This window comes from Cnephaeus nilssonii, assembly GCF_951640355.1.
Source record: "Cnephaeus nilssonii genome assembly, chromosome: 9".
Taxonomy (NCBI): Eukaryota; Metazoa; Chordata; class Mammalia; order Chiroptera; family Vespertilionidae; genus Cnephaeus; species Cnephaeus nilssonii.
Window position 1 is genome coordinate 21,497,569 of NC_137080.1, and position 27,154 is coordinate 21,524,722.

The 27,154-nt window shown below is 41.4% G+C and overlaps 2 protein-coding genes across 2 annotated transcripts in view; one reads left to right on the forward strand and one right to left on the reverse strand.

Moving 5' to 3' along the window:
* Window positions 1-11,835, reverse strand: part of STX7 (syntaxin 7) — a 39,868-nt gene extending 28,033 nt beyond the window's left edge. Inside the window, exons 1-2 of the mRNA XM_079780335.1 lie at window positions 11,717-11,835; window positions 4,791-4,941 (exon numbers count right to left, since the gene is read on the reverse strand). Coding sequence (XP_079636461.1) covers window positions 4,791-4,875 — 85 coding nt within the window. The 5' untranslated portion in view covers window positions 4,876-4,941; window positions 11,717-11,835. The remainder of the gene's footprint in view (window positions 1-4,790; window positions 4,942-11,716) is intronic.
* An 11,104-nt stretch (window positions 11,836-22,939) lies between these two features.
* LOC307105797 (trace amine-associated receptor 9-like) lies at window positions 22,940-23,984 on the forward strand (the record flags this gene model as incomplete). The annotated part of the gene is given in 3 exon segments (XM_079781678.1): window positions 22,940-22,981; window positions 22,985-23,814; window positions 23,816-23,984. Coding segments are annotated over 3 exon segments (1,041 nt in total).
* Window positions 23,985-27,154: the final 3,170 nt, after the last annotated feature.

The following is a 27,154-nucleotide window of genomic DNA, read 5'->3' on the forward strand; positions in this document are numbered from 1 at the left end:
TCTATCCTATTCTTTACAAAACAGAACTGCCAGAATAAAATACTAGAAAGAAAAAAACAAAAAACAAGCAACCCCCTCCCCGCCCCCACCACCACCACTAAACTTCCATCTTACTAAATATTATCCTTGGGTTCCTCCAAGAATGAAAAATCTTTTTGATGGCTGTTTTCTTTTTTTGGTATAAACTGAACCATACAACCCAATATTGGGCAAGTTTTCATTAATCTATATATAGCAAAGCTAATTTAAAAACGAGCTTTCCCACTGCTCAGGAAGACAACTTTACTTGAAAGATGCACATATTCTAACTATAAGGGTGTCACCTTATTTACAGCATGTTCTCCTTGGGTTTCTTTTGTAAAACTAGGTAATTTGTGCAGACACAAATTCACAAGATGCAAATGTACTGTGAAAAGAGCACCCAAATGCGGTGCAAAAGTGCCATTTTATTCAATCTCATCCAGTATTATTAGCATTACCAGATGGGGAAAAGTGAACTGAAATTTCACACTTCTGCCTTTCACTTCCATGTGATTTTTTTCACAGCCCTGCTCGGTGGCACACACCGGTTAGTAGGTTAAACTTTTAACAACTAACTCTATCTAAATCTAAACTGCCCTTCATTTAGACACTGAACCTCAGAATTGGAAAAAATACAGAGATGACGGGTTTCACTAAATTCATGACCCCAAATCGCAAATGAAGACTCAACCTGCCATTAACCCTTCTCTGTTTCCAAGGTATGTCAATTCCCTCAGTTGTCCAAACTACAAGTAATCACTTTCTCTTCTTTCCATGGACTTCCACCAGCCTTCTTTCCCATTCTCTATCCAATGCCTTTGCCTCCTATTTTGTTTAAAAACAGCTTATTCAGACAGGAACTCCTCATCTTCACCCACCACGTTTACTGTTTACACCACACAACTCAGTACAGTGGACGAGCCAGACACTAAAGATCCATTCCCCTTCCCCACTAGCCTTCAAAGACAGTTCTTTTACAATTATACTCTCCCTGGAATCTCCCTTTCGGACTGGAAAAATGCAACCTTTCTTTGATCCTCTTTCTACTTCCATGGTAGAATCTGCCAGTTGCCTAAATATTGATTTCCCCTTCTCTCTCAAATGAAGCAATACCCAGTTTTAGTGAGCACATTGCAATCTAGCCTTCCTAGCAGCTAGGCATGGTCAATGTGACTACATCTCATTTCCGGTCAGTATATAAGCAGAGGTGAGCAGGATTCTGAGAAGTCTTGGTCCTTCTTCCCCCTTTTCTCCATCTACACTTGGAATATGGATATCAGACCACGCTTTCCAAAGTCACCAGTTTGCAAGTTCCAATTCTCTGCTTTTATCTTAGTCTCTCAGCAGCATTAAATACAGATAATGCCTCACTCAGTCTTGAAACACATTTTTTAAAAAATTTCTAGAAATCCACCAAATGCTAATTTTCTTGTTATCGCTCTGATCACTCCTGATTCTTTATGCTGCTTTCTCCCTGCCTTCTTGACCTCTATTTTTTTTAAATGCTCCAGTCCTCTTCTCTTAATTGTACTCACGCCTTTGCAATTATTTTAGAACTATGGTTTTATATTCTGATGACACTCTGATGTCCTAATTCATATACACTGAGAGGCCAGATTATTATGATCTCTGAACGCATAATAATCTGCCTACTCAGTGTATATCCTATATAATAAAAGGCTAATATGCAAATGTCCCCTCGACCAGGAGTTCGACCAGCAGGCCGGCCGGCCAACCGCCCATGTCCCCTCCCTCTGGCCAGGCTGGCCGGACCCCACCCATACACACACACACACACACACACACACACACACACACACACTGAGTGGGCAGATTATTATGCACGCAGAGATCATAATAATCTGGCCACTCAGTGTATTTACAACAGATGCTTCACTTAGATGTTTAAAAGACATCTCAGAAGTTACTTGACCAAAACAAAACTCTCCCCACTTCTGAACTGTAGTCCTTCCCATCTCAGTACATGCTCACTATTCTCTTGGTTGCTCAATGCAAAAACCACGAGTTATCCTGGATTCCTCTTTCTCTCTCAGTCCATCTGCATTCATCAGCAAGTCCCATTGGCTCTGCCTCCAGAGAACATCTGTCATTTCTCTCTGCCCCCACTGCTACCACCCTGGTGTAAGCCACATCTCTCTCATCAGACACCCATGATGGCCAATGTGCCCCCCCTCTATTTTCTAAGAGAAGCCAAAGCAATCTTTTCAAAGTGCAGATCTGATTGTGCCTCTTCCCTGCCTCTCAGAATGAAATCTAAACTCCCCAGATAGCCTCCAAGGCTCTAGGTGACCTGCTCAACCTCCTCTCCGATTTCATTTCCGGTCACTCTTGCCTCAAGTGTTGTGTTTCAGCCACACTGGAGTTTTATTTCTTATTTTCTGCACATACTAATCTCTTGTCTGCTTTTTATTTAGTACCAGCAGTGGCTTCCATTTAAATGCTCTTTCCCAGTGTCTTCTCACCACCAGCCTCTTCTCCATCTAAGCTAAGGCAGCTTCTTATGTTTACACAAGACATAAGATTATGCTTCAAATATCTAAAGGTGGTGGTTGTACCTTCTAATGGTTAAACACTCCCCATATAATAGGTCTTCACAAGAAACAGTAGTGCGTCTAATCACCACTTCCAAACTGTCCTAATGGCAATGCAGTGGCATACTCAGCTATCAACTGTGCCATGCACATACAACTCTGGTCCAATTTACCACTTCTCATCTGCCTGGATCAACTGATCTCTTCCTCAGGAGCATGGCCTGGTTTAAGTTAACCCTTATCCCCTTTCATCTCAAGCTCACACGCAATCTCCACCTGGTGCATCTTTCACACCACCAAGTGCTACTGCCTCTAAAATCTCAGTACACGACAGTTATTTCTCCTTCTTCCCAGAAGTCCTGGCATCATTTAGCTTGAGGACACCTTCCCTATTCATTAGAGGAAGGCCTCCTGGACTCCTTTCTTACACAAAGGTCCTGATTTTCCACACATGTAAATTAAAACAAGTTCTCTTCATTTTCACACAGGTGGCCGGAGGCTACCAGCATGATTTCTAACCAACAACAAGGAAGCCACGGAAAGGAGAGGCTCTTTGGAGCATCATCAGAATAGACAAGAAGCTGGAAGAATGAGGTGGAGACAATGCTGGTGCCCTGGCACAAACTGGAACAATCCCTGATGTACCATTCCTATGGTCCCTGCTGTGGACAGACATGACACCTCTACACTATAGCAATCACTCCCTTTTCCTCTAATAATAGCCAAAGAAAAGAAGAATTACTCCAAAGCAGAATAAGCATTTATTCTACCCAGCTGTGCACAGTGGCACTCTTTGAGAACCATCTGTAATCTAATTTACTCCCTTTGTCTCAAAACACACTGATATCTCACTTAAATCATTCACGTAGAGTAATGATTGTTGGGGAGTTAATGATTAGGTAAAGATACACAGTTTGGTCATCTGAAAACAGTCCTCATTTCCGCAGTGTGTCAGCATTCTGGTAAAAAGAGTAGCCTTAAAGAAGTAGGATGAAGAAAAATAAAATAACACTCTAAAAGTGTTGCCCAGATAATGCCCAGAATGTCAAAACAGTGACCACAAGATGACTAGAATCATCCAGGTACGTGATTAGCTGTGATTCAGAAACAGAATAAAACAAAACAAAAATTCTATAGGCTCAAATCTGCTATAGTGATTTTATTTTGGTCTTATGTACATTGAGATGTGATAATTTCTAATAACATGCCACATTGAATCAGACTACTAATATTCTGTCTTTGACAGGTACAGCAAAGGAATCTGGAGAATCCAGATAGTTATCTTCTATATCTGCCTAAATAGATAATAATGTTCCCTCCTTAGTTCTTCCCTGCTCCTGAATAACATACAGCATAGTTACCCTTTACAAAATTAACCTAAACCATATTCAGTCAGATTTTTTAAATAAACATACGTTCCTTAAAAACTTGAGCCCTAGCCTGTTTGACTCAGTGGATAGAGCACTGGCCTGCGGACTGAAAGGTCCCAGGTTCGATTCCAGTCAAGGGCACATGGCAGGGTTGCTGGCTCGATCCCCAGTGGGGAGCATGCAAGAGGCAGCCGATCAATGATTCTCATCCTTGATATTTCTATCTCTCCCTCTCCTTCTTCCTTCCTATCTGAAATGAATAAAAATTAAAAATAAAAAAACCAAAAACTTGATAGTGCTGCCTTGTTCCAAACCTGTGAGTCTTAGTCAAGTCTCATTAATCTCATCTAGAATCAGAGTTATAAAGCAAACATAACTATCTACTTTTTTACATCTTTATTCATTAATAAAATTATATTATGTGCCTAAAGCTCTAAAGAAAAAAAAATGCAGTTTAGTGTTATCTCTTCTATATATAATTATTTCTTTTTTAAATATATTTTTATTGATTTCGGAGAGGAAGGGAAGGAGAGAGAGAGAGAGAGATAGAAACATCAATGATGAGAGAGAACCATTGATTGGCTGCCTCCTGCAAGCTCCCTACTGGGGATCCAGCCAGCAACCCAGACATGTGCCCTGACTCAATCTGCAGGTCAACATGAGCCAAACTGGCTAGGGCTATAATTATTTCTTATATTCATTCTAAAGAATTCTAGCCTTCTAAAATCTGTTCTTAAAGGAACTCCTCCATCTCTCAAGCACTAGTAGTTGTCCTTTTCTTAATCGCCACCAAGTTCAGCTAAGAACTGAAAACAAACAGTGAAGTTCAATTTAAAACTCAACTTACAACACTGTGTGATCTTCTGGATGTTGGAAGAGATACGCTGGGCCAGCTGAGTGGGGTCACCAATGGTTCCTGGCGTGTACGACATGGTTGATTTGCTTAGTCACTAATTTCATCAGATGTTGGTGGACTATACAGTTTTCTAAGCAGTCACCTAAATAACAACAACAACAAAAAAAGTTGCATGGTTGTATTTTGAAAGTTATTGACTTATAGTTTCCAAATAGTCAATTTGGGAGGTTGCAAATATAAACTCGATTAACCTAACAGGGTTGAAATCTCTCCCCTATGTCTATCAACAAAACTAAACTTTATAAGACACTGTAGAGTTAAACATGTTAAACAAAATAAGGTTCAAATTGTACATTCCCTTTGAACTTCTCTGATTTCTCTAAGGAAGAATTATTAAGTCCTTTTTACTGTGTATAATTTTATTTGTTTATATATTTTGTCTTTAAACTGTGAGCAACTTTAAGGCAGAGCCCACATGCTATTTATCTTTCTCCAACAGTTAAAACAATTCCGGGCACAGAACAGATATTTAAATATTTATTAAACAGAATACAGACTTCAGGCTACCCCCAGGAATTTCATTACTCTAATATAACATACAGCTCAGGAACATATGATTAATGGTCTCTAATTTTAGAGATCAAAAGGAAGAAGGTCAAATTTGAAAGAGCAAAGCCAACAAGCGAGGAAGAAAGCAATGCCCTGTAAAATGCTTACCACACAAACATCTTCCTGATAGAGCAAGAACAACTCTCCTCTTCCAGGGCCAGCATTAGGACAGGAAGCTAAGCTGGGCCACTGCTATGGTAAGGAGGTAAGATGAAATTCTTTTCTTATTCTAGCCACATCACACCATTGGGAGTTTGAAAAGAAAGAATAAAAAGGGGTGTCCTATATACAGGACTGTGAACAACAAAGAATTTCAACTACTCATACACCATCTTTTCACTGAGTGTGCCCTGAATACTGCAGAGCTGTAGGTGGTCAATTTGTAAGCCAACCATCTACCACGAGTTTGCTAGCGGCCCACCATTAAAAGAAGCACTTGGGCCTGGCTCAGTGGTTGAGTGTTGGCCAATGAACCAGGAGGTCATGGTTTGATTCCCAGTCAGGGCACATGCCCAGGTTGCAGGCTTGATCCCCAGGAGGGGGCATGTCTCTCTCTCGTTGATGTTTCTCTCTATCCCTCTCCCTTCCTCTCTCTAAAATCAATTTAAAAAAAAATTTAAAGAAGCACTTGGGAGCTGCAAGCAAATACAACAACAAAGGTAAAGTATTTGTTCAAGTCAAGTTTGTCTTTTAGGTGAAAGGATAAAGTCAGTCATGTAAAACAACAAAAGCAATACAAATCAGTGAAGAAAAGGTCAATACTGACAGGGACTATGGAAAGGAAATATCACTATTGCCCTTATCTAGAAAGAATTCATGAAACAGAAGCCTAAGACTTAGATACCTGGGTATGGAAAACAACAAAGGCAAAGCACTAAAACCTGGAGCGGGTAGACCCAGAACATGTGGACAGAGCAAACACACTGTGTCAATCACCAGAGGAAGGAGAGGTTCCTGGTCAACTCTGAGTCAGAAGATTCACGGCTGGGACAAATGAAAGAAAGAGAGGAATGAAAGAAAGAAAGGAATGACCTAACATTTATTGCACATCTGTGAAATGAAAAGCGTTTCACAAAGACTATCTGATACAATTTTCAAAATCTCCCCTTTAAAGTAGGCAATGGCAAATACACCTTGTTTTAATGATGAGCAAACTGTGGTTTATAAAGATGAAGTCACTGGAAAGGTAACCCAACCCATCCACCAGGTGGAGGTGGGATTCAATCGCAGGGTTCTGGTTCCAAAGCTACTCAAGCTGGGCTCCCACACAAAACCGGTGTCACAGAAGAGGGCGGGCCCTACACGCCGGTTTAGTTTGAATGTGTTGTGATAAGAAACCACTGCAGAATTCTGGAAGGGGAGAAGAGGCCACAAGGAAATATGTGTTTCTGTTCTAAGGGTCAGTGCTGGCAGGGAGTACAAACATCTTCCTGATAGAGCAAATATGTACCCAACTGTTGAGATGGGTACCACCGTACTGGTTCCATGCCTGAAACACTGACATGTGTCCTGGAAGCTTTTTGATGCTCTCTATTCTTCTTCATTGGTCCACAGGTCCAATTTATCTATTCTGGGCCCTCTGGACCTCACCAAGTCCCAGAGATAGGTCCAAAACCAATTTCGTAAACAGGGAAATTAAAACCTCAATGCAGACAGCAGAACCACTGCAGCAGGGTAGCAGGAATAAAGTTCCAGGCAGCTTTGGACTTGGGCCTGCAGTGACCTGAAGCTCTGGGCCCAGACAGAACAAGACTGGATCTGGGGATTCAAAGAGACTAAACATCTACAAACCACCAATTGGATCTCAAAATTATGCATCTATTTTTTTTTCAAGAAGTGCTTTACTGAGATATAACTCACATATCATATGATTTACCCACTTAAAGTGTACAATCCAGCCCTAGCCTGTTTGGCTCAGTGGATAGAGCATAGGCCTGCAGACTGAAAGGTCCCGGGTTCGATTCCAATCAAGGGCACATACCCAGGTTTTGGGCTCGATCCCCAGTAGAGGGCGTGCTGATCAACAATTCTCTCTCACTGATGTTTCTATCTCTCTCTCCCTCTCCCTTCCTTTCTGAAATTAATAAAAATATATTTAAGAAAATATAAAAATTGCACTATTTAGTACATTTGTAATTTAAAAAAATAATAAAGTGTACAATCCAACAGTGTTTTTAAACATTTGCCAAGTTGTGCAACCATCACCACATCACATTTAGGACATTTCATTACCTAAAGATAAAGTCCATACCCATAAGCGGCCACGCCCCCTTGCTCTCCAACCTCCCCAGCTGTAGGCAACCACTAATCCACTTTGTATCTTCATAGGTATGCCTATTCTACATATTTCATATGAATGGAATCATACAATATGTGTTCTTTTGTAACTGGCTTCTTCTCTCAGTATGTTTTCAAGGCCATCCATATTGATGTATGAATCAATACTTAATTACTTTTATAGCCAAACTAGAGGCCCGATGCACGAAATTCGTGCACGGGGTGGGGGGGGTGTCCCTCAGCCCAGCCTGCACCCCCTCCAATCTGGGACCCCTTGAGGGATGCCGACTGCCCGTTTAGGCCCAATCCTACTGGGACTGCTGGCTCCCAACTGCTCGCCTGCTTGCCTTCCTGATTGCCCCTAACCGCTTTTGCCTGCCAGCCTGATAACCCCCTAACCACTCCCTTGCCAGCCTGATTGATGCCTAACTGCTCCCCTACCAGCCTGTTTGCCCCTAACTGCCCTCCCCTGCTGGCCTGGGTCCCCGCAACTGCCCTTCCCTGCAGGCCCGGTCACCCCCAACTTCCCTCCTCTACTGGCCTGGTCACTCCTAACTGCCCTCCCCTGCAGGCTTGATCGCCTCCAACTGCCCTACCTTGCAGGCCTGGTCCCTCCCAACTGCCCTCCCCTGCTGGCCATCTTGTGGTGGCCATCTTGTGTCCACATGGGGGCAGCCATCTTTGATCACATGGGGGCAGCCATCTTGTGTGTTGGAGTGGTGGTCAATCTGCATATTACTCTTTTATTAGATAGGATAGAGGCCTGGTGCATGGGTGGGGCCAGCTGGTTTGCCCTGAAGGGGTCCCAGATCAGGGTGGGGGTTCCCTTGGGGCCTGGGGCGGCCTGGGCGAGGGGCCTGTGGTGGTTTGCAGGCCGGCCACGCCCCCTGGCAACCCAAGCGGAGGCCCTGGTATCTGGGATTTATTTATCTTCTATAATTAAAACTTTGTAGCCTTGAGCAGAGCCAAGCCTCCTGCTTGCTCCGGGGACACAGCCATTTTTGTTGGGATTTATCTTCTATAATTGAAACTTTGTAGCCTTGAGTGGAGGCCTGGGCCTGCCAGGGTGTGCAGAAATCTTGGCTTCCTCCATCGCCAGGGGCAACTCAAGCCTCCTGCTCTCTCCAGCTCCGTGGCTGCCACCATTTTTGTTGGGATTTATTTATCATCTATAATTGAAACTTTGTAGTCTTGAGTGGAGGCCTGGGCCTGCCAGGGTGTGCGGAAAGCTTGGCTTCCTCCATTGCAGAAGAAACCCAAGCCTCCTGTTCACTCAGTGGCTGAAGCCATCTTGGTTGGGTTAATTTGCATACTCACTCCTGATTGGCTGGTGGGTGTGGCTTGTAGGTGTAGTGGAGTGATGGTTAATTTGCATATTTCTATTTTACTAGATAGGATAATATTCTACTACATGGTTAGAGAAAAATTTCTCCTGGCTCAATGACATCTTTCTTTTTCCTTTCCCTCTTATCACCTAGAGCTCTAGAAAAACTGGCTCACATCCAACACAAACACACTGGATGAGGAAATGTTCCTTTTTTCTTATTTATGTACTCTCTTCTACTCTCTTGGGTGCATGTGTGCGAGGGGAGGGGTTCCTCCATCCACATACACAAACACACCTATATACAAATGAGTCTCCCCTCCATATCTCCAAGTCATACTCTTAACTCTGATTAGTATCTACATGGTCTTTGCAGCTACAGGAACTCACAAATTTCCTTTCAGCTGCCAGTGGAACTGGCAACAAGAGATCTCTATCTTAGACAAGACACTAAGCACTGGGGCATGGACAAAGCAGTAGAAATAGTCAGTTTCACTTTCTTAATGGTGAGCACTAGCATACAGCATTGGATTTCCCTCCACATCGTGTCCCCAAATGTAAGAATATGTTTGTCAAATATAGCATTTGACAGAAAAGGCAAAGTTTTGTTGTTTTTTTCCTTCACGTCTGATTTTAAAGAGTAACAACCTAAAAAGCAAGAAGGGGAGGCATCTTGAAACATTCTATGTATCTTTAAAGGTCTTTATATAATCCAATTAATGAGGCAGGCAGTCTATCTTGTAGACTGCTCTGTTCTCAGTACCTGGCTATACAATAGGTGCTTAATAAATACTTGTAGAAAGAGTGAATAAATGGACCTATTTCCTAAGAACACACAACCAGTTTGAGGGTAAATGTCACTATTTCTAAGACACTGAATTCCAGTGCCTTCTTTCAGATCCTGAAGGGCCCTTTAGGCCTGTGTTTGGCGCCACTTCCTATCTAAAGACGCTTCTTCCCATGAGCTCCATGTGACTGGCTCCTTTTTCGCAACATTTCGTCACATGCTAGAGAAGCCTTCAATGACCACTGGATCTGAAGTGAGAGGTCACCACCCCTGCAACAATCCATTGATCTCTCTAACTTAGTGCATCATAGTGCTAATCATCATATAAAATGATCTACTTAGTACAGTGGTCGGCAAACTCATTAGTCAACAGAGCCAAATATCAACAATACAAAGATTGAAATTTCTTTTGAGAGCCAAATTTTTTAAACTTAAACTTCTTCTAATGCCACTTCTTCAAAATAGACTCGCCCAGGCCGTGGTATTTTGTGGAAGAGCCACACTCCAGGGGCCAAAGAGCTGCACGTGGCTCGCGAGCTGCAGTTTGCCGACCAAGGACTCAGTATATTGTTTAATAATTATCCCTACCTCTGGAAGATAAATATGAGAGATTAACCACATTCTTTAGCTCAGCTCTTCCATCTGTTAAACTATTATATTATTTGATTTCGGTTCACAATGCCAAGGATTATTTTCACCCTTTCATAGACTAAACTTCCAAATTAAATGGAATCTTTACCCATACTTACTGCAGATGTTTTATATATTTTTCAACCTCCAGCACTTAGCTAAAGTCTGGTATCCTAAACAAAACTTTTGGTTTGACTTTTTTATTGGGAGCAGGAGAAGTAAAATATTGAAGAAAAATGATGTAGACCTTAATCAGTTAATATGGTGTCATATTAACTTCATATTAACTTCTACAGAAACTGTAAAACTACAGCATAATTCTTAACTAGTCACAAGTTTGAGACGAACTTCTCAAAGTGGCCTGTAAAGCAGAGGCTGTTTAACTCTGTTATCAGTTCACGCCCCTGAGGCTCAGGCCACCTCCAACATTACTAAACAGAGCAGCATTTCAAAACCATTTCCTTTGCTTCCAGATTCTGTACAAGTTTGAAATTACACATAGTTCTAGTCAGAATACCTTGATGGAAATTAAACAAACTGAATGTATGCATATGAGAGCCAGGCAAATGCCAAGAAACTTAAGAGAGAAAAATATAGCATTTGACCAGAAAAGCAATGTTGTTTCTTTATGTCTGAATTTAAATAAAGTAACCATCTAGAAAACAAGAGAGGGGAGGCATCTTGAGATACTTTATGTATTTTTAAACGTCTTTATGGAAACCAATTCATGACATGTATTGAGAACGTCAAGGAGGGTTAGATTTAATCAAGCCAAATAGAAAATCGACCACAATGAGCCTCTGAATAAAGGTGTCTGGTCCCTTTACTGTAGCCCTATATGCTCGGTTCTTCCAGATCCGGAAGGAGAACTTTAAAATGTGTTTTCTAAATCAGTGGGTTAAAAAGAGGAAGAGGTCAGTTCGTGTCTGGATCGAGGCAGAAGCCGGGTTCCAGAGCTGGCGGGGGCTGGCTCCCGGCCGGTCCCGCCCTGGTGCGCGCTGCCCGCAGGTGCGCCCGAGCGAGCGGGGCCCGGGCGGCCGGGGGAAGGCGGCGAGGCTGCAGGCGCCGGACCGGCTCCACCGGCCGACCGCGCCGCTCACCCGGGGGCCGGGGGGTGGGGGGCGTGGGGCGCGCCGGGAGCTGGGGATCCCCAGCCCTCCGCCCCCCGAGCGCCTGCCGCAAAGCGCAGAGCGGCCACCTGACGACGCGTATAAACAAGGAGGCGCAGCATCTGCAGGGACATCGGACCGCGGGTGTCCGCCCAGGGGCCCCTTCCCATGCTCGTCTTACCTCACCCTCCTCGGCTTCCTCCTCCTCCACCTCCTCCCACGCCGACAACAGGCTCCCACGGGCCCCGGAGCCCCTGGCTACAGTTCTCAGCAGCGGGGTGTTGGCGATGGGACACCCACTGCGCATGCCCACGATACAGCCCAGGAAGGGGGCGGGGATTGCCTTTCTCCCATTGGGCCGCGGTGCTGAGTGACAGCGGTCGTCTCCCGCCCCTTCTGATTCCAAACTAAGGAATGGGCATATCAGCAAAATTGCAAGGGAGGTATTTGGGGGGCGGGGTGGGGGTGGGGGTGTCTGACTTACAGATGGTGAACGCCTTAGCTGGCGTGAAAAAATCAAGAGAAAGAAATGGAGGGCAGCTGTCTTTTCTATCTGCTGATGCCGGCCTCCCTTAGACTCAGGTTTTCAACCCGCCCCATCAGCTCATTCCGGTCTTGTTTCCTAACCCTTGACTCTGCAGTAGACCGATTTCACAGTTCCAGGAAAAACTGCGAACGCAAATCCACAATCCTGGCAGGAACAATGGAAGAATAAGTTGGGAGTCTTCTCCGTGTGCTCATCTAGTAGGCAAGTCTTCATAGCATACAAGGCGTTCTCAGCATCCTGGAAGGGCAGGGCATATTTTGCACAGGGTTTGAAAAAAGCAGAAAGTCTTCTAGTAACAAATATTAAACAATAATGTACTTGTTAGATTAAAAAACACCACTTTCTTCAAGTGAAATAAGTACCTCACCAAATTGGCTTGGCCTTTGCTTATATTAGGGCAACATTATTTTCTGAAAGGATCCCCAGCACATCAAAAATCCAGATGCACTTAAGTGGGAAAAAAGCAACCCCAGAATATTTTGCATTGGTACCACCTGAGCAAATTCTAGTTTGTTTGGTGCTATATATACACATACTTAAGTACAAAAATAAGGGCAGCCACGGATAAGAAGCAAGGATCTCTTGGTTTATCTTTCATTTTTTACTTTTAACAAAGAAATGGGGGCAAGATATATTTTTTATTTCTCATCTTTATTGAAGAAAACTACAGTGCAAGTGTGATAATAAGCAGCAACTTATACTCTGTCCCTGTAAAAAGGGAGCAATAGAGAGAGATGGGCATTCTGCCAAGTTGAAGCACACATTCCATCTAAAAGCGTAGTATGATTCAGCTATAGCTGATGTGGACTTTGAGGAATTTTGGCCTAATATAGTCAAATTATCTGCTTTGTTAAGATATAATGGAAATTCAGATTTTTATGTGAAATTTCTTCTTTTTTCCAATATTCTTAAATTTTGATTAAACATTCTGTGATCAGGTAAAATGTTTCAACCTCTGTCATAGACAGTAGTGTCAACCACAGAGTTTTAAAGCTGGAGAGGCCCTTATAGATGATCTAGCTCTACTTCCTCATTTCACATATTAAAGAAACTGAAACCAAAAGAAAATTCATCAAAATCACCCAAATGATTGTGAGCAGCACAGGTCCAGATGACTTAATTCAGAATCTTGAGTACTTCCTACCATATAACTCACTCTGCAAGTACCCATTGAAAACCTGTCCTATGTCAGGTACTCTTCTGGGCACTGCAGATAACTAAGAGGACTAGGGTATTTTCCCTCAAGGAGTTCAGGGAGTGAGATCCTCCCCAGGACACTGTAAGAGGTGCTATGAAGAAGATTTGTACACAGCACCACGGGATCCCAGAGATGAGGATGCCTTACTGTGGAGTCAGGGACCATTTCAAAGGGGGAAGTGTTAACAGAATCTTGAAAGATGTGTTAAGAGTTCACCAGGAAGACAAAAATGGGAAAGGCAAAAGGAAGAGCACATAAACATTTATAAAACCATAGTCAAGTGCAAACGCTTAGGTATCACTATATAACTTTATTTAGATAAAACCTAATGAGTGTGTTAGAAGGCCAGGCGACTGGAAAGGCAAGTGCCATTTATACAATGGAAAGCCTCTTTATCATGTTGAGTATCAAATGGGAGTTAAACTACTAAAGAATTCTAAGCAAGGGTGTGTGTGATGTGCTCATAATTCCATGCAATGAAGAAAACTCTGGAGAAGTGGAAGGAATTAAAGGGAAATAACATTGAGACTAGAGAGAGAGAGAAAGAAAGAGAGAGAGAGAGAGAGAGAGAGAGAGAGAGAGAGAGAGAAAGAAAGAGATTACAACTATCATGTAGGACGCTGTTGCAATAAGAATCTCCCCAATATCAGAGATACTTTTTTAAAATATGCTTTTATTGATTTTTGAGAGGAAGGGAGAGGGAGAGAGATAGAAACATTGGTGGTCCATTGGCTGCTGGGCATGTGAGCTGACAGGGAATTAGACTGTGACACTCAACCGCTGAGCAACACCAGCCGAGCCCAACATCAGAGATATTGAAGGACTGCACCAAGGCAAATGCATTGGAGAAGAGGAGGTTAGGACTGTTTTGAGAAATATTTTAGAAGACTGGGAAATCAATTAGATATGGAGATTACTCCTACTCTTAGGATATGTGAAATCGAGCTGAACACATTGTAGCTGAGATCTAAGTTTGTTAATAAAGTAATTGCAGTTTGAGGATGGAGGTGGTGAAATGAGGGAACAAAGTGACAATAAGTTTAGCGTTGAGCATGTTATCTTTTAATATTCTGGAGAAGTGATGATCAGTGACCTACAGGTACTTGAAAATGTGAGGCGGAGTTCAAGGTAGAGCTGTGGTTGGAGCTATGGGAAGAGATGAGCTCACTAACTCTAACAATGGAATGTTATGAACTTTCTATATTTAAGGAGGGCATAGGAAAAACAACCCTGACAAGAAGTAATCAGAGAAATAGGAAATAAACCAGGAAAAGGTAAACTAAAGAATGAAGGAAAACATCTCAAAAAGAGGTAATGATCTATGATATTACATATCACAGTAAGTTCAAGTACATTAAGAAGCGCAACTTGTGCATTGGACTTGAGAATTAAGAAGTGGTTGGTGTCATGGACACAGACAATAGGGTAGTGAAGACCTGGGGACAGGGGTAGGGGTTGGGAGAAGAGGGGGAGAGGGAGGGGAAATAGGAGATATCTATAATACTAGCAACAATATATATACACATATATACATATACATATATATATATATACTTTATATATGTACATATGTGTAACGAAGTGGTTGGTGAATTTAGGAAGAGGCATTTCAATCATTCAAGGAACTACCATGCAAGGAATTTACATCTACATAAGGTCCAGTGTATTCTCCAAACATCCTTTCATGTTACATTGTTTGAGGGGAAAGTGGGGGAAGAAGCCAGAGCCTCTGTGTGGATTAAATTGGTGTAGAACTGCATGCTGGCACTGCTGTGGCTCACTCAGGGTGCATGATGGAGACTTTGTAGAAACCCAAACTCATGGAAAAAATGCTGTGAGACCCAGGGGTGTTGGAATGTCCCTGGTGGCTGGATCTCCTGGGAACAAATGGCCAAAGTCAGCTGGGATTGAGCAAATCGGGGGTGGGTTATAAACTGTATGAGAAAGAACAAAAATAGCCAATAATTACGCTTGAAAAGCAAACCAAAGTACACAAAGAAAAGCAAAGTAAAACAAGCTGTTTCATTGTTGCTGTTTTGACCTAGCAAATAAAAAAACAAATCTGGATTTAATAAGGAGAGAATCTATTCGGAAGTTATTGTAATGGGGAGAAACCTTTGACTACAAGTTTTGCAGATGTTTCATGATTTAGGCAATAGTATTATCCTATATAATATAGAGCTAATATGCTAATTAGGCCAGACTGCAGAACGACCAGTGGATGGGGCGAGGCAGCTGGGGCTTCAAGGGCCTAGTCTTGCACGAATTTCATGCATTGGATCTCTGTATATATATGGAGCGGGGGAGAGAGAGAGAGAGAGAGAGAGAGAGAGAGAGAGGAGGGAGTAAACAAGACTAGAAAGAATTGGGTGTGAGGACTTGGAATGAATGGACTTGACAAGATCAGAAAATGTTTCACCTTGAGGCCAGTCTAGAGGGGGTGCTGTTGAGGAAAGGCTGAGGCTGGACTAAAGTTCAGGCACCTGGTTGCAAGGGGAGGGGAGAATCTTAACCAAAGTTTGGCTAGCAAGCATCTTGTTCTGATTGATCTGTACTGACAGAAGATTAGTTAATCATTCAGGAGGCAAAGAATGGGGATTTGGCCTTGTCCAGCCTTGTAGGTAAATGAGCAGGAGTGGGGTTTTCAGGGAGAGGGAATTCTGTGAGTCTTATCTAAGTCATATGAAGAAGGGTAGTTATATACCATAAGCCCATTTCCCAGAACTCGAATGTATGAGGATTTCTTTAACTATCACTGTTTTCAAGATCACAAGGCTCAGGTAAAATTCAGCATCATCAGACACCTAAGAGACGGGCAATATGAGAAAGGATGATAATACATGGTGCTGCCAAGGGTAGGTATATGGGGAAATGGACACTGCCTTATAGTGTGGCAGCTCTTCAAATGGACACAGCCTTTCTGCAAACTTTCAAATGTAATGTAAGCTCATCAACCTCATCTTTAAAAATTGATACCGAGAGAATGCTTGGACAAGTATGCTGATATAATCTCTATTATGATATTATTTTAAATACCAAACATTTGGGAACAACATAAATATCTGTCATTGAGATCCATTAAGGATATTTGCACACACATAACAATGTGGCATTAGCAAAGATAATGGAGAGTTAAAGTAGTGTAGTGATTAAGGGTTGCTCTCTGGAGTCAGGCTGCCTGAGTTCAAACCCCAGCTTCAGCATTTATTGACATGTAATCTTGGGCAACTCAATCTCTCTGTGTCTCAGTTTTTTTCACATGGGAAATAGAAATGTATTTATGTCATAGGTTTGTTAGAGGGATTACATGAGTTAATACAAGCTAGCATGTAGTGTAACATAAATATAATAGTACTAGGGCCCCCGTGCACGAATTTGTGAACAGGTGGGGTCCCTCTGGGTGGCCTGCAGGGGTTGGGCTGAAACCCTCAGTCCAATGCTGCCTGCAGGTCCTACCTGCCGCTCCCGCTCATCCTGGCCCCACTGTGCCTGCCTCGAACTCGCACCCAATCAGTCCCGATCAGGAGAGGCTTGTGCTGCCACAGCAGCGCTCGCCAGCCATCTGTCACCCTCCCAAGGGGAGTGGCCTATGGGATCAGGATGAAACCAGCTCTCCGACATCCCTGAGGGGGTCCCGGATTGTGAGAGGGTGCAGGCCAGGCCGAGGGACCCTACTGGTGCACAATCGGGCTGGGGAGGGATGGCGGGAGGGCTCCAGGGCTCCCTCAGTCCCGATCAGCCAGACCCCCGCAGTAATCTAACCTACTGGTTGGAGCATCTGCCCCCTGGTGGTCAGTGCATGTCATAGTGAACGGTTGAGCAGCCTTAGCATATCATTAGCATATTACACTTTGATTGGTTGTTTGATTGTTCTGCCGTTCAGTCTATTTATATATTACCCTTTTATTATATAGGATAGTTAGTTTTACTAGATTTATATTATTGGCAAAAGTGTTTTCCCTTTATCAAATATGAAATCCAGCTATAAAATGAAATATGTGTTATTATACCATTTTTAAATGGCACCAAAAGCAAAGGCAACAAAAGAAAAAACAAAGAAGCTGGACCACAAACTAAAAGGAAACCATCAATAAAATAAGCCTGGCTGGTGTGGTTCAGTGGTTGAGCATTGAGCCATGAATCAGGAGGTCCTGGTTGACTCAGGGTCAGGGTACATGCCTGGGCTCGATCCCCAGTAGGGGGTGTACAGGAGGCCACCAGTCAGTGATTCTCTCATCATTGATGTTTCTATCTCTTCCTCTCCCTCTCCCTTCTCTCTGAAATCAATTTAAAAACATTTTAAAATGATGCTCAACATCACTAATAATAAGGAAAATGAAAATCAAAACTAAGAGATATCACCTAACATCTGTTAGAATGGCTAGTATCAAAAAGACTAGACATGAGTGTTGCTGAAGATGTAAGAGAAAGGGAGTCCTTGTGCACTGTGAGTGGAAATGTAAATTGGTACAACCATTATGGCAAATAGTATTGAGGTTCCTCAAAAAATTAAAAATAAGACTAGGATTGCCGAAACCGGTTTGGCTCAGTGGATAGAGCATCGGCCTTCGGACTCAAGGGTCCCAGGTTTGATTCCGGTCAAGGGCATGTACCTTGGTTGCGGGCACATCCCCAGTAGGGGGTGTGCAGGAGGCAGCTGATTGATGTTTCTCTCTCATCGATGTTTCTAACTCTCTATCGCTCTCTCTTCCTCTCTGTAAAAAATTAATAAAATATATTTTAAAAAATAAAAAAATAAAAATAAGACTAGGATCAGTGACAAAAGTAAACAAAAATGTATTGTAGAATTCTGTTAGGTAGACTATTATGAAATTATTAATTTGATGATCAGTTGGTATCATATCTGTTTTAGTTGGAAAAACAGCAAATTACTCTTCATAAGACATCTTCCATCGCATATATACAGGGTCAGGTAAAAGTAGGTTTACAGTTCATATGGAAAACAATACAATACTTAATAACTGATACAAGAATAAAATCTGTTTTTTGTACTCACAACTGTAAACCTCCTTTTGCCCCACCTTGTATATAAAACTGCAGGAGTTCAGAACGAGCCACCGCAAGATGTGCTTCTGTGGTATGTGGATTGTTTTGAGCTAAAGGCAATTCTAGTTTCAGGCTCAAGAGAAACATCTGCCCCTCCCTTTAACTACCTAAAAGAACTTGAATTAGGGGCTTTGCCTATAATAAGAGATTATCAGCGATAACCTTTTTGGCCCACCTATATGACAAGGGCAAGCTTTTATTCACTAAACACCTGCTCTTCTTGTCATTCTGCAGTGAAGCCCCGAAGGTGCATTACCTCATCCCTAGCTAGGATGTCATATATGCCTCAATCTTCCTTTCTATCTCTGAACCTCTAGGGCATGTGAGGTCTCTGACTAGCTCATGTGTGTGGGGTTCCCATACATATGTATGTGTTAAATTTGGTTGTTTTCTCTTGCTAATCTGCCTCATGTCTATTTGATTATTAGACCAGCCAGAAGAACCTTGAGGATAGAGAAATGTTTGGCGAGAGTTATTTGGAGTCAGTGAATGGCATCTTGGGGTCAGTTATTTTACCTGTTATCCTGTAACACTGTAACCCCTGTAAACTGTATGTACAATGTTAAGTGAAAGTGAAAAGCTCCAGAAACAGCCAAACAATTATAAATCCTCATGTACACAACCTTTCTTTTTCTTATATGAATAACAAATGGAAGCTCAGAGAGTTTGGAGATGTGTGCAGGGTCACAGAAATCAGAAACTTGAATCCTACTTGTCCTTACTAACTCTCTTCAGAGTCTCTTTGATGAGAGAACTTTCTACAAGAGATACCATCAACCTGGCTCTCCCCAAGCTCTTGCCCTCCCCCACTCCACCCCCTAGGGATGGTCCTCCCTCTTTCTAGAGTTCTTATCTCAGAGCACTGAATTAATTGTCTACTTGCTTACCCAAAGTAGGCTATGAAATTATTCAGGCTAGGGACTGAGACTTTTATCACATCCTTTGCACCTAGGACTGATGGATGCCTGGCTAGAAGGTGCTTAGCAAGTGTGAAGGGAATGAATGGGTTTTCCTGACTCCAAGTTTAGAGCACTTCCCTTTTAATAGTGCTACTTCCCCTGGAGCAGTATTTCTCACAAAGTGTTCTGTGGAATGCCACAATCATAAGAGGTGCTAGATTTTAAAAGCATATTTCTGATTTCACTCCAGTCCTAGAGATCAGAACTTCCGGGTGTAGAGCCTGGAAACCTTAAGTCCCTCCTGTGATTCTAACAAAGGCAAAAGTTCAAAAACCTTTCCTTGAGTTGTTTTTATGGAGGGGTGCCCTGGAGGGGAGCGAGTAGATAGCTAACTGGCAAGCTTTCAAAGTGTTTGTTGGGAGACCTCCCCTCCCCTTCCCTCTTTTTTTTTTTTTTTTTTTTTTTTGTGGGGGGGTCATTTTTAAATAGTCACTTCTAAGCATTTACTGTGTAGCATTTGTCTCCTTGTTCTGTCAGCCCAGTATTGTTCCAGAGTGACCACTAAGGGGCAGCAGAGTATGGAAAAATAAGAGAATCACAAAGCACAGTGGAGACATTACCTTTGAAATAGTTCAGTAATAAAGATGCTCCAATCCCCTTCCTTCTTTTACCGACCATGTAAATGCTTCATTTCATCAATGTCCTCCGCTCCCCTGCAGCCAGATTTACCGTTGATGGTTCTTGCCTGAATCAGTATTAATTGTGATGGCTTTAAAATTATGATGTTTTGCCCTGGCCGGAGTGTCTCGTGTACTGAAATGTTGCTAGTTTGATCCCCAGTGGGGGCACATGCCCAGGTTGCATGCTCAATCCCCGGTAGGGGCGTGCAAGAAGCAGCCCATGGTTGTTTCTCTCTGGCATTGATGTTTCTCTCTCTCTCCCTCTCCCTTCCTCTCTCTCTAAAAAGCAATAAAAACCTTAAAAAAAATAAAATTCTGGTGTTTTCACTCTAGCATTCTCTCAACATGTATCTGTTAGAAATTATTTTACTTTAAGGAAAAGCCCTCCTGCATGTACATATGTATGTACGTATGTTTGTATGTCTCTCTATTTTAGCTCATGGATTCCCATTTTCCCCCAATGGCTTATACATTTTTACTCTCCCTAATTATTTTGGTATTCAAATTGTCCCATATTTAGCCAGTGGGAGCCCATTCATACTGCAACAGTGTCCTTGTGAAATGCTCTAACTTCTTTTTACATTTCTTAGTTTCTGATATAAAAATATTGAAACAGGAATTTTAGGGGAATCTAGGCAGGCTTAGGGAATTTTTAGAATTGGGGCCCATGGAAAAACACAGGGCTACAGACTGGGAGAAGATACATTTCCATAACACAAGGAATCCAGGTGCAGTTACATTTCCATAAGACAAGGGAACCGGAAATAGCCAAAAGGGTCTATATTTACAAAATAAAGAAGGAGAAAGAAGGCCCAGAGGGAATAGAAGGACAATGAGGGAGGAGGGCCTCAGAAGTTACTATAGTAACCAATTTGAAAGGAAATATTGACCAATCAGAGGGATATCAGAGCACAGGAACTGCAGCCTTTATAAACCATGGAAACAGGAAGTTGACCCTTTCCCCTTCCCCACGTGGAAGTCTGTACTTGTTCTTCAATAAATCTCCACCTTTGCTATACTACCCTCTGTCCGTGGATTCATTCTTCAACTCCGACAGACAAAGAATCCGGGTTCCAGTCCAAAAATTCCCTTTCAATATGTTTCAGTTTCTTCCTGTGTCTCCTCTGTCCCATTGCTTGAATGAGTCATTTCTTTGAGAAGCCCTGGTTTCATGTACTGGTGAAAGTTATTAAACACCAACATGTGCGTCTCAGGAGTGCGCATTACTCCTCAAGTATCTTTGCTTCTAGGGAGGGGGAGTTTTAAGACACTCTATAGAACTGAAGGCTGCTATTTTAGGGCCTGAGCATAAAGACCTGAGGAAGCATCACTCTCCCTTTGCACAGCAACAGCACCACTTGGGCACCAGTGAGGTGGGGAGTGCTGAAGAGACAGCATCTTTTACGTAGACACTCAGACTCTCAGTCAAGGTACCAGCCATGGTGGCAGTGGTGGAATTCCTTTAGCCAGCTTGAAAGATGTGGTAGACTCTATTAGGACAGCTGAGGCAGAAGAATTCAGAGGGCATGTCACATGGTGGTTTTACTGGGTAGACTGTCTTGTGAGCACATGGATGTACCCATCTAAGGACTAACAGGAGTAACTGGAAGATACTTTGTATGTAAGAGACTTAGATTTATATAGTCAAGCCAGTGAGGCCATAAATATAAAGTGGGAAGTAAAGTAAAAATGGATGAATTCAAAATTCACAGACTGGGGAAGCCTATCACCTAGAGCAGTGGTCGGCAAAGTCATTAGTCAACAGAGTGGCGAACCGCAGCTCACGAGCCACATGTGGCTGGCGAGCCGCCGTTTGCTGACCACTGACCTAGAGAGTATAGGTATATAGACAAAAGGTACACATACACAACTCTATGTCATAGGTTCTTCTAGGATACTACCCTTTCAACAGAGGCCAGACTACGAGATAAATGGTAATAAAAATAGTCCAGTCTCTAGCTCAAAAATTAAGATTTAGATGCACAGTTAAATAAAGTAAAAATTAATGATTCAATATTGTTTGGGCTCTAGTTGCACCTTGGATGACTTAACATAAATCCATTCCTTCCAGAGACATGACTAATCTACATACACACCTCCAGACCATCCCAGGTGTTGCCTACTCCTCTGTGAAAGGTTTCAAACCATACTGTTTATGCATTTTAAGGATGGGAAGGTGAGGGGCTAGGTGAGTCGCTGTTTATTTTAATCAATCTTATTGATTTTAGATGTCTAAAACTGTCTATTAGCCCAGAAAATACTTACACACTGATTATATTAGTATCATTTTGATGAGATTAGTTCTCCAAACATCTCAAGCTGTCTAAACCATGAATGGCTATAAAAGTAAAAAAACACAAACTCTGGGAATATAAGCAATGAAAGAAATATATTCAGCAAATAAGTTTAGCAAGCTATTATAAGTAAATGTTTCCTCAGCCTTCACACTCTACTAGTATATTATAGGGATTTTCGAGGTTACAATTTGAAGGAGATGCAATTTACTTCTTCTTGAAAAAAAACAAACAAGAAGAATAGTTTGTAATTATTGTTAAGTCGTTGCTCAGGGGAGATTACTTAGTAAATAAAACTCAGCTATTGGTCCCCTAATTATTTCTCAACTCAGGTGGTTATAGGTAAGATTTCAAAAGGTAAACACAATAAAGGGATTTTCTAATGATTAGCAAATTACATTCTATAAAATATATGATAATGTATAACATTGGACTAAGTATACTGCCAGCCAATTATTTAGTACTAAATGTGACTATAAGTTTAATGGCTTTCTGCAACAACTTTCCACTCTAAATATATTAAAAACTTGGGAATAAGTACTTTTTGGAAAGACTAAGAGGTTATAGTTAATATGCAAAAAAAAAAGATAGGAAAGTTCCTAACTTTCATTTTAACTATGTATTTTTATTTGCCAGAGTGTTTCAAGTTGTCATCTCCTTGTTTAAAATTGCTGAAACAGAAAAATCTGAGAACTTTGAAATAACTCCAGCGAGAAGGCATGGTGAACAATTTCTCCCAAGCTGAAGCAGTGGAACTCTGCTAGGAGCATGTGAATGGCTCCTGTGTTAAGACTCCTTCCTCGCCAGGACCTCGAGCCATTCTGTGCACCCTCCTTGGTTTGGGGGCTGTGCTGGCCGTGTTTGGGAACTTACTGGTCATTACCGCTATCCTGCACCTCAAACAGCTGCACACACCTACCAACTTTCTGATTGCATCCCTGGCCTGTGCTGACTTCCTGGTGGGAGTGACGGCGATGCCCTTCAGCATGGTGAGGTCTGTGGAGAGCTGCTGGTACTTTGGGAAGAGTTACTGTAAATGTCATACATGTTTCGATACTTCCTTCTGTTTTGCTTCTTTACTTCATGTATGCTGTATCTCTATTGATAGATATATCGCTGTTACTGATCCCCTGACCTATCCAACCAAGTTCACTGTCTCGGTGTCAGGAATATGCATTGTTCTCTCTTGGTTCTTTTCTGTCACCTATAGTTTTTCTGTTTTTTACACCTGGGCCAATGAAGAAGGAATTGAGGAACTAGTAGTTGCTCTAACCTGTATAGGAGGCTGTCAGGTTCCATTGAATCAAAATTGGGTTCTACTTTGTTTTCTCCTATTCTTTATACCCACTGTGGCCATGGTGATTATATACGGTAAGATAGTTTTGGTGGCTAAACATCAGGCTAGGAAGATTGAAAGTACAGCCAGCCAAGCTCAGTCCTCCTCAGAGAGTTACAAGGAAAGAGTAGCAAAGAGGGAGAGAAAAGCTGCTAAAATGTTGGGTATTGCTATGGCAGCATTTCTTGTCTCTTGGCTGCCATACATCATGGATGCTGTGATTGATGCTTATATGAATTTTATAACTCCGCCTTCTGTGTGAGATTTTAGTGTGGTGTGTTTATTATAATTCAGCTATGAACCCCTTGATATATGCTTTTTTTTACCCACGGTTTTGGAAGGCAATAAAACTTATTGTAAATGGCAAAGTCTTAAGGAGTGATTCATCAACAATTAACTTATTTTCTGAGGAAGCAGATATAGATTAACAAGATTACTCCAGGGACTTCAAAATTAACATGGAATTAAGGTCAAGTGCAAAATTAAACACTTGAATCTAGAGCAGCAACTGTAATCATTTGCCAAGTAGGAGGATATTACATTTAACAAAGCCCTTGTCATCTTCAGGCATTTTCACGTTAAGTTTTAGAAATTTAGTGATGAGTGAATAAAATGTGCTGATTACTTCCCACTTAATATGTGTCTATGTTTTTTTTTAATTTCTATGGTAATTTCTAATGCCTTCTCAATTTCCTATTTGTTTTTCCAAATAATTGAAGCTTTGTAGTTTCTCCCACACTTAATACCAATGTTCAGTTTTCTAAAATACATACAGGATAAAAAAAGTCTCTGCCTAACTTGCAACTTAGATTCTTTGGGGACAAAAATCTTCTTAAAGCATAGTTTGCCTGAGAAACATGTATAAGATTATAAGTTCTTGAAACTTTTTAATATCTAAAATGAGTTTATAAAACCTAAAATATGGAACTTCCTAGCAACTAAAGATTGTCTGGAAAACACTGAGACTCTTGTGTTTTCTGAACCCTGGCAATGCTTCTCTTCATTTTAGAACATGTTCACAAAGATCATATATAGTGATTATATGATTATACGCTACACCTTATTTTGGAAGAACATAATTTATTATGGTCAAATAAGCTTGTGGACAAAAGGATGGTTTCTGTCATTTTTAAAAAGTAATTTGAAGTAAAATAATTTTATAAAAAAGCTAATTCAAATTCACATTATTTTTCACTTTAGAGTTCTCTCTTTGTACCAGACACTGTATTTGGCATTGGAAGTATAAAACTGAGTGATCCAAACATAACCAAGGATTATTTCAAAAATAGCAAATACCCAAACTGGTATTATACATTCCATGGATAGCTTGTTTTCTCATCTGAGAACATTTCTTAGTCACACACATCTTAATTAAAAATATATGTTGATATGTTGAGTGTTTTAGGATAGAGTAAAAATTTAGAAAATTAATAATAGGTTATTTGCCTTCTCAAGTCTTTGACACAGCTTTAAATTTTTTAGGTAGTTAATTTTCACAGACTATTCTGTAACAAACTTGTTTTGTGACATGAAAAGAAGAGGTAACTAAATAAGCAAAGTTACATAAACATTACATTATATATGTGTTATAAATGAACCACTTTAGAAATACTTTACACAAGATTAGGATTTTTTTTTCATATTTTCCCATTAATACCTTTCAAATAGAGCTGACAGTATTTAGGGGGGGAAAGATAAAGATACCTGTGGCAGGAATTGCTAAGAATAAAAAATACATTTTATATAGTACTAGAGGCCTGGTGCATGAATTCATGCACCAGTGAGGTCCCTAAGCCTGGCCTGCAGGATCAGGCCAAAACTGGCTCTTTGACATCCCTCAAGGGGTCCTGGATTGTGAGAGGGCACAGCCCAGGCCGAGGGATCCTACTGGTGCATGATCGGGGTGGGGGGCGGGGGGGGGGGGGCGCGCAGGAGGTTGTCCAGGTGGGGAGGGACTGTGGGAGGGCTCCAGGGTGTGTCTGGCCTGTCTTGCTCAGTCCTGATCAGCTGGACCCCAGCAGCAAGCTAACCTACCACTCAGAGCGTCTGGCCCTTGGTGATCAGTGCACATCATAGCAAGTGGTTGAGTGGCCTTAGCATATCATTAGCTTTGACTGGTTGAACAAATGACCAGACGACCAGACACTTAGCATATTAGGCTTTTATTATATAGGATTGTCCTCAAGGAAAATAATTGTGTAGGTAATATGGACAGCACACTTTAAATTGCATTATTGAGGACTGATAAAAGTCATCATTGATGTTTCTATCTCTCTTTTCATCTCCCTTCCTCTCTTAAATCAATAAAAACATTTTAAAAAACAGAATAAGGAGTCAAAGGTGAGACAGAATCTGAGCATGCAGAAAAGATGGTTTATTACAAAAAGCCATGGGACAGGAAAGAAATCAAAGTGAAAATTAGAAAGAATTATGAGAGGAATGATGACAAAAATATGACAAAGCAACAAAATAAACTGTAACAATTTAATAAAAATTGTGTTTCACAGGAGGGAAATATGATTTTGGCCATGATTGACTAGCTTGTATCAAACCACCCCTCCCACAGAGAACAATTATAAAACACAATTGAACACATGGAATGACTATTCGAAGCCTTGGAAAGCAGCCAAGACAACTTGGGATAGATTGGACACAAGTACAGAGAGAAGGGGACACTGAGGTGAGCGGGCCTTCTCCAGCAGCTGGAAGGTCAATACAAGGCAAAGGGGGGCATTCCAGAACCTGTGCAACCTCTAGGACAGCATCCACTCTGAGGCCATTGCCCACATCTTGGCATAGGGTTTTTTTCAGTGTTTTAAAATATCAACCCAGAATATTGACACAGAAAACAAGTGGTCACATTTTGAAGACCACTTCATCAAAAACAAATTTATTTTTTATCATGAAAGCTGAAATAGGGGAAGTTTAAGATTTAATTCAGAATTACTAAATGACTAAATAATTGTTTTTTTTTTCTTTCTAAGAAATAAAGGAAATTTCCCAAAATGTATGGTAGGATAGTGAGAAGTATTCTTCAAATTATTCAGGAAAAGCATGAAGGAATGAGACTTTAATCATTATATTCATCCTTCCCTATAGTCTGATAAAGAAGCCTGGTTCATCAAATACAGAGTGGAACAAGTAGGTTTACAGTTGTTTATATGAAAAATAGTATAATAAATAATAAATAATAATACAAGAATAAACTCTTTCATGTACTCACAACTGTAAACCTACTTTTGCCCAACCTGTATGTCACTAGATTTGGGGCAATTTGAGCTTGGTGCACCACAAACATAAAATGACTCTTCCATTTTATCTACTTGTGTAGCCATACTTGCTCTATTGACTCTCCCTCTCAATCTTTTAAAACACGGTGGGCAGATAGCAAAGCCCTCCACACACTTTCTGGGATTTAAAACCTCATACAAAAGTCCATTCTAATTCAGATTAAAACTTTAAAATCACATCTAGTTTAGCACTCTTACCTCTCTTATTCCAGTTAAGACTATCCGGGCCTACAGTGGGGAGGGTTATAAGTCTGCTTTTACAGTTTTTCTTTCAATCTCCTTTCCTTCTTGAAACCCTACTTGCCCTT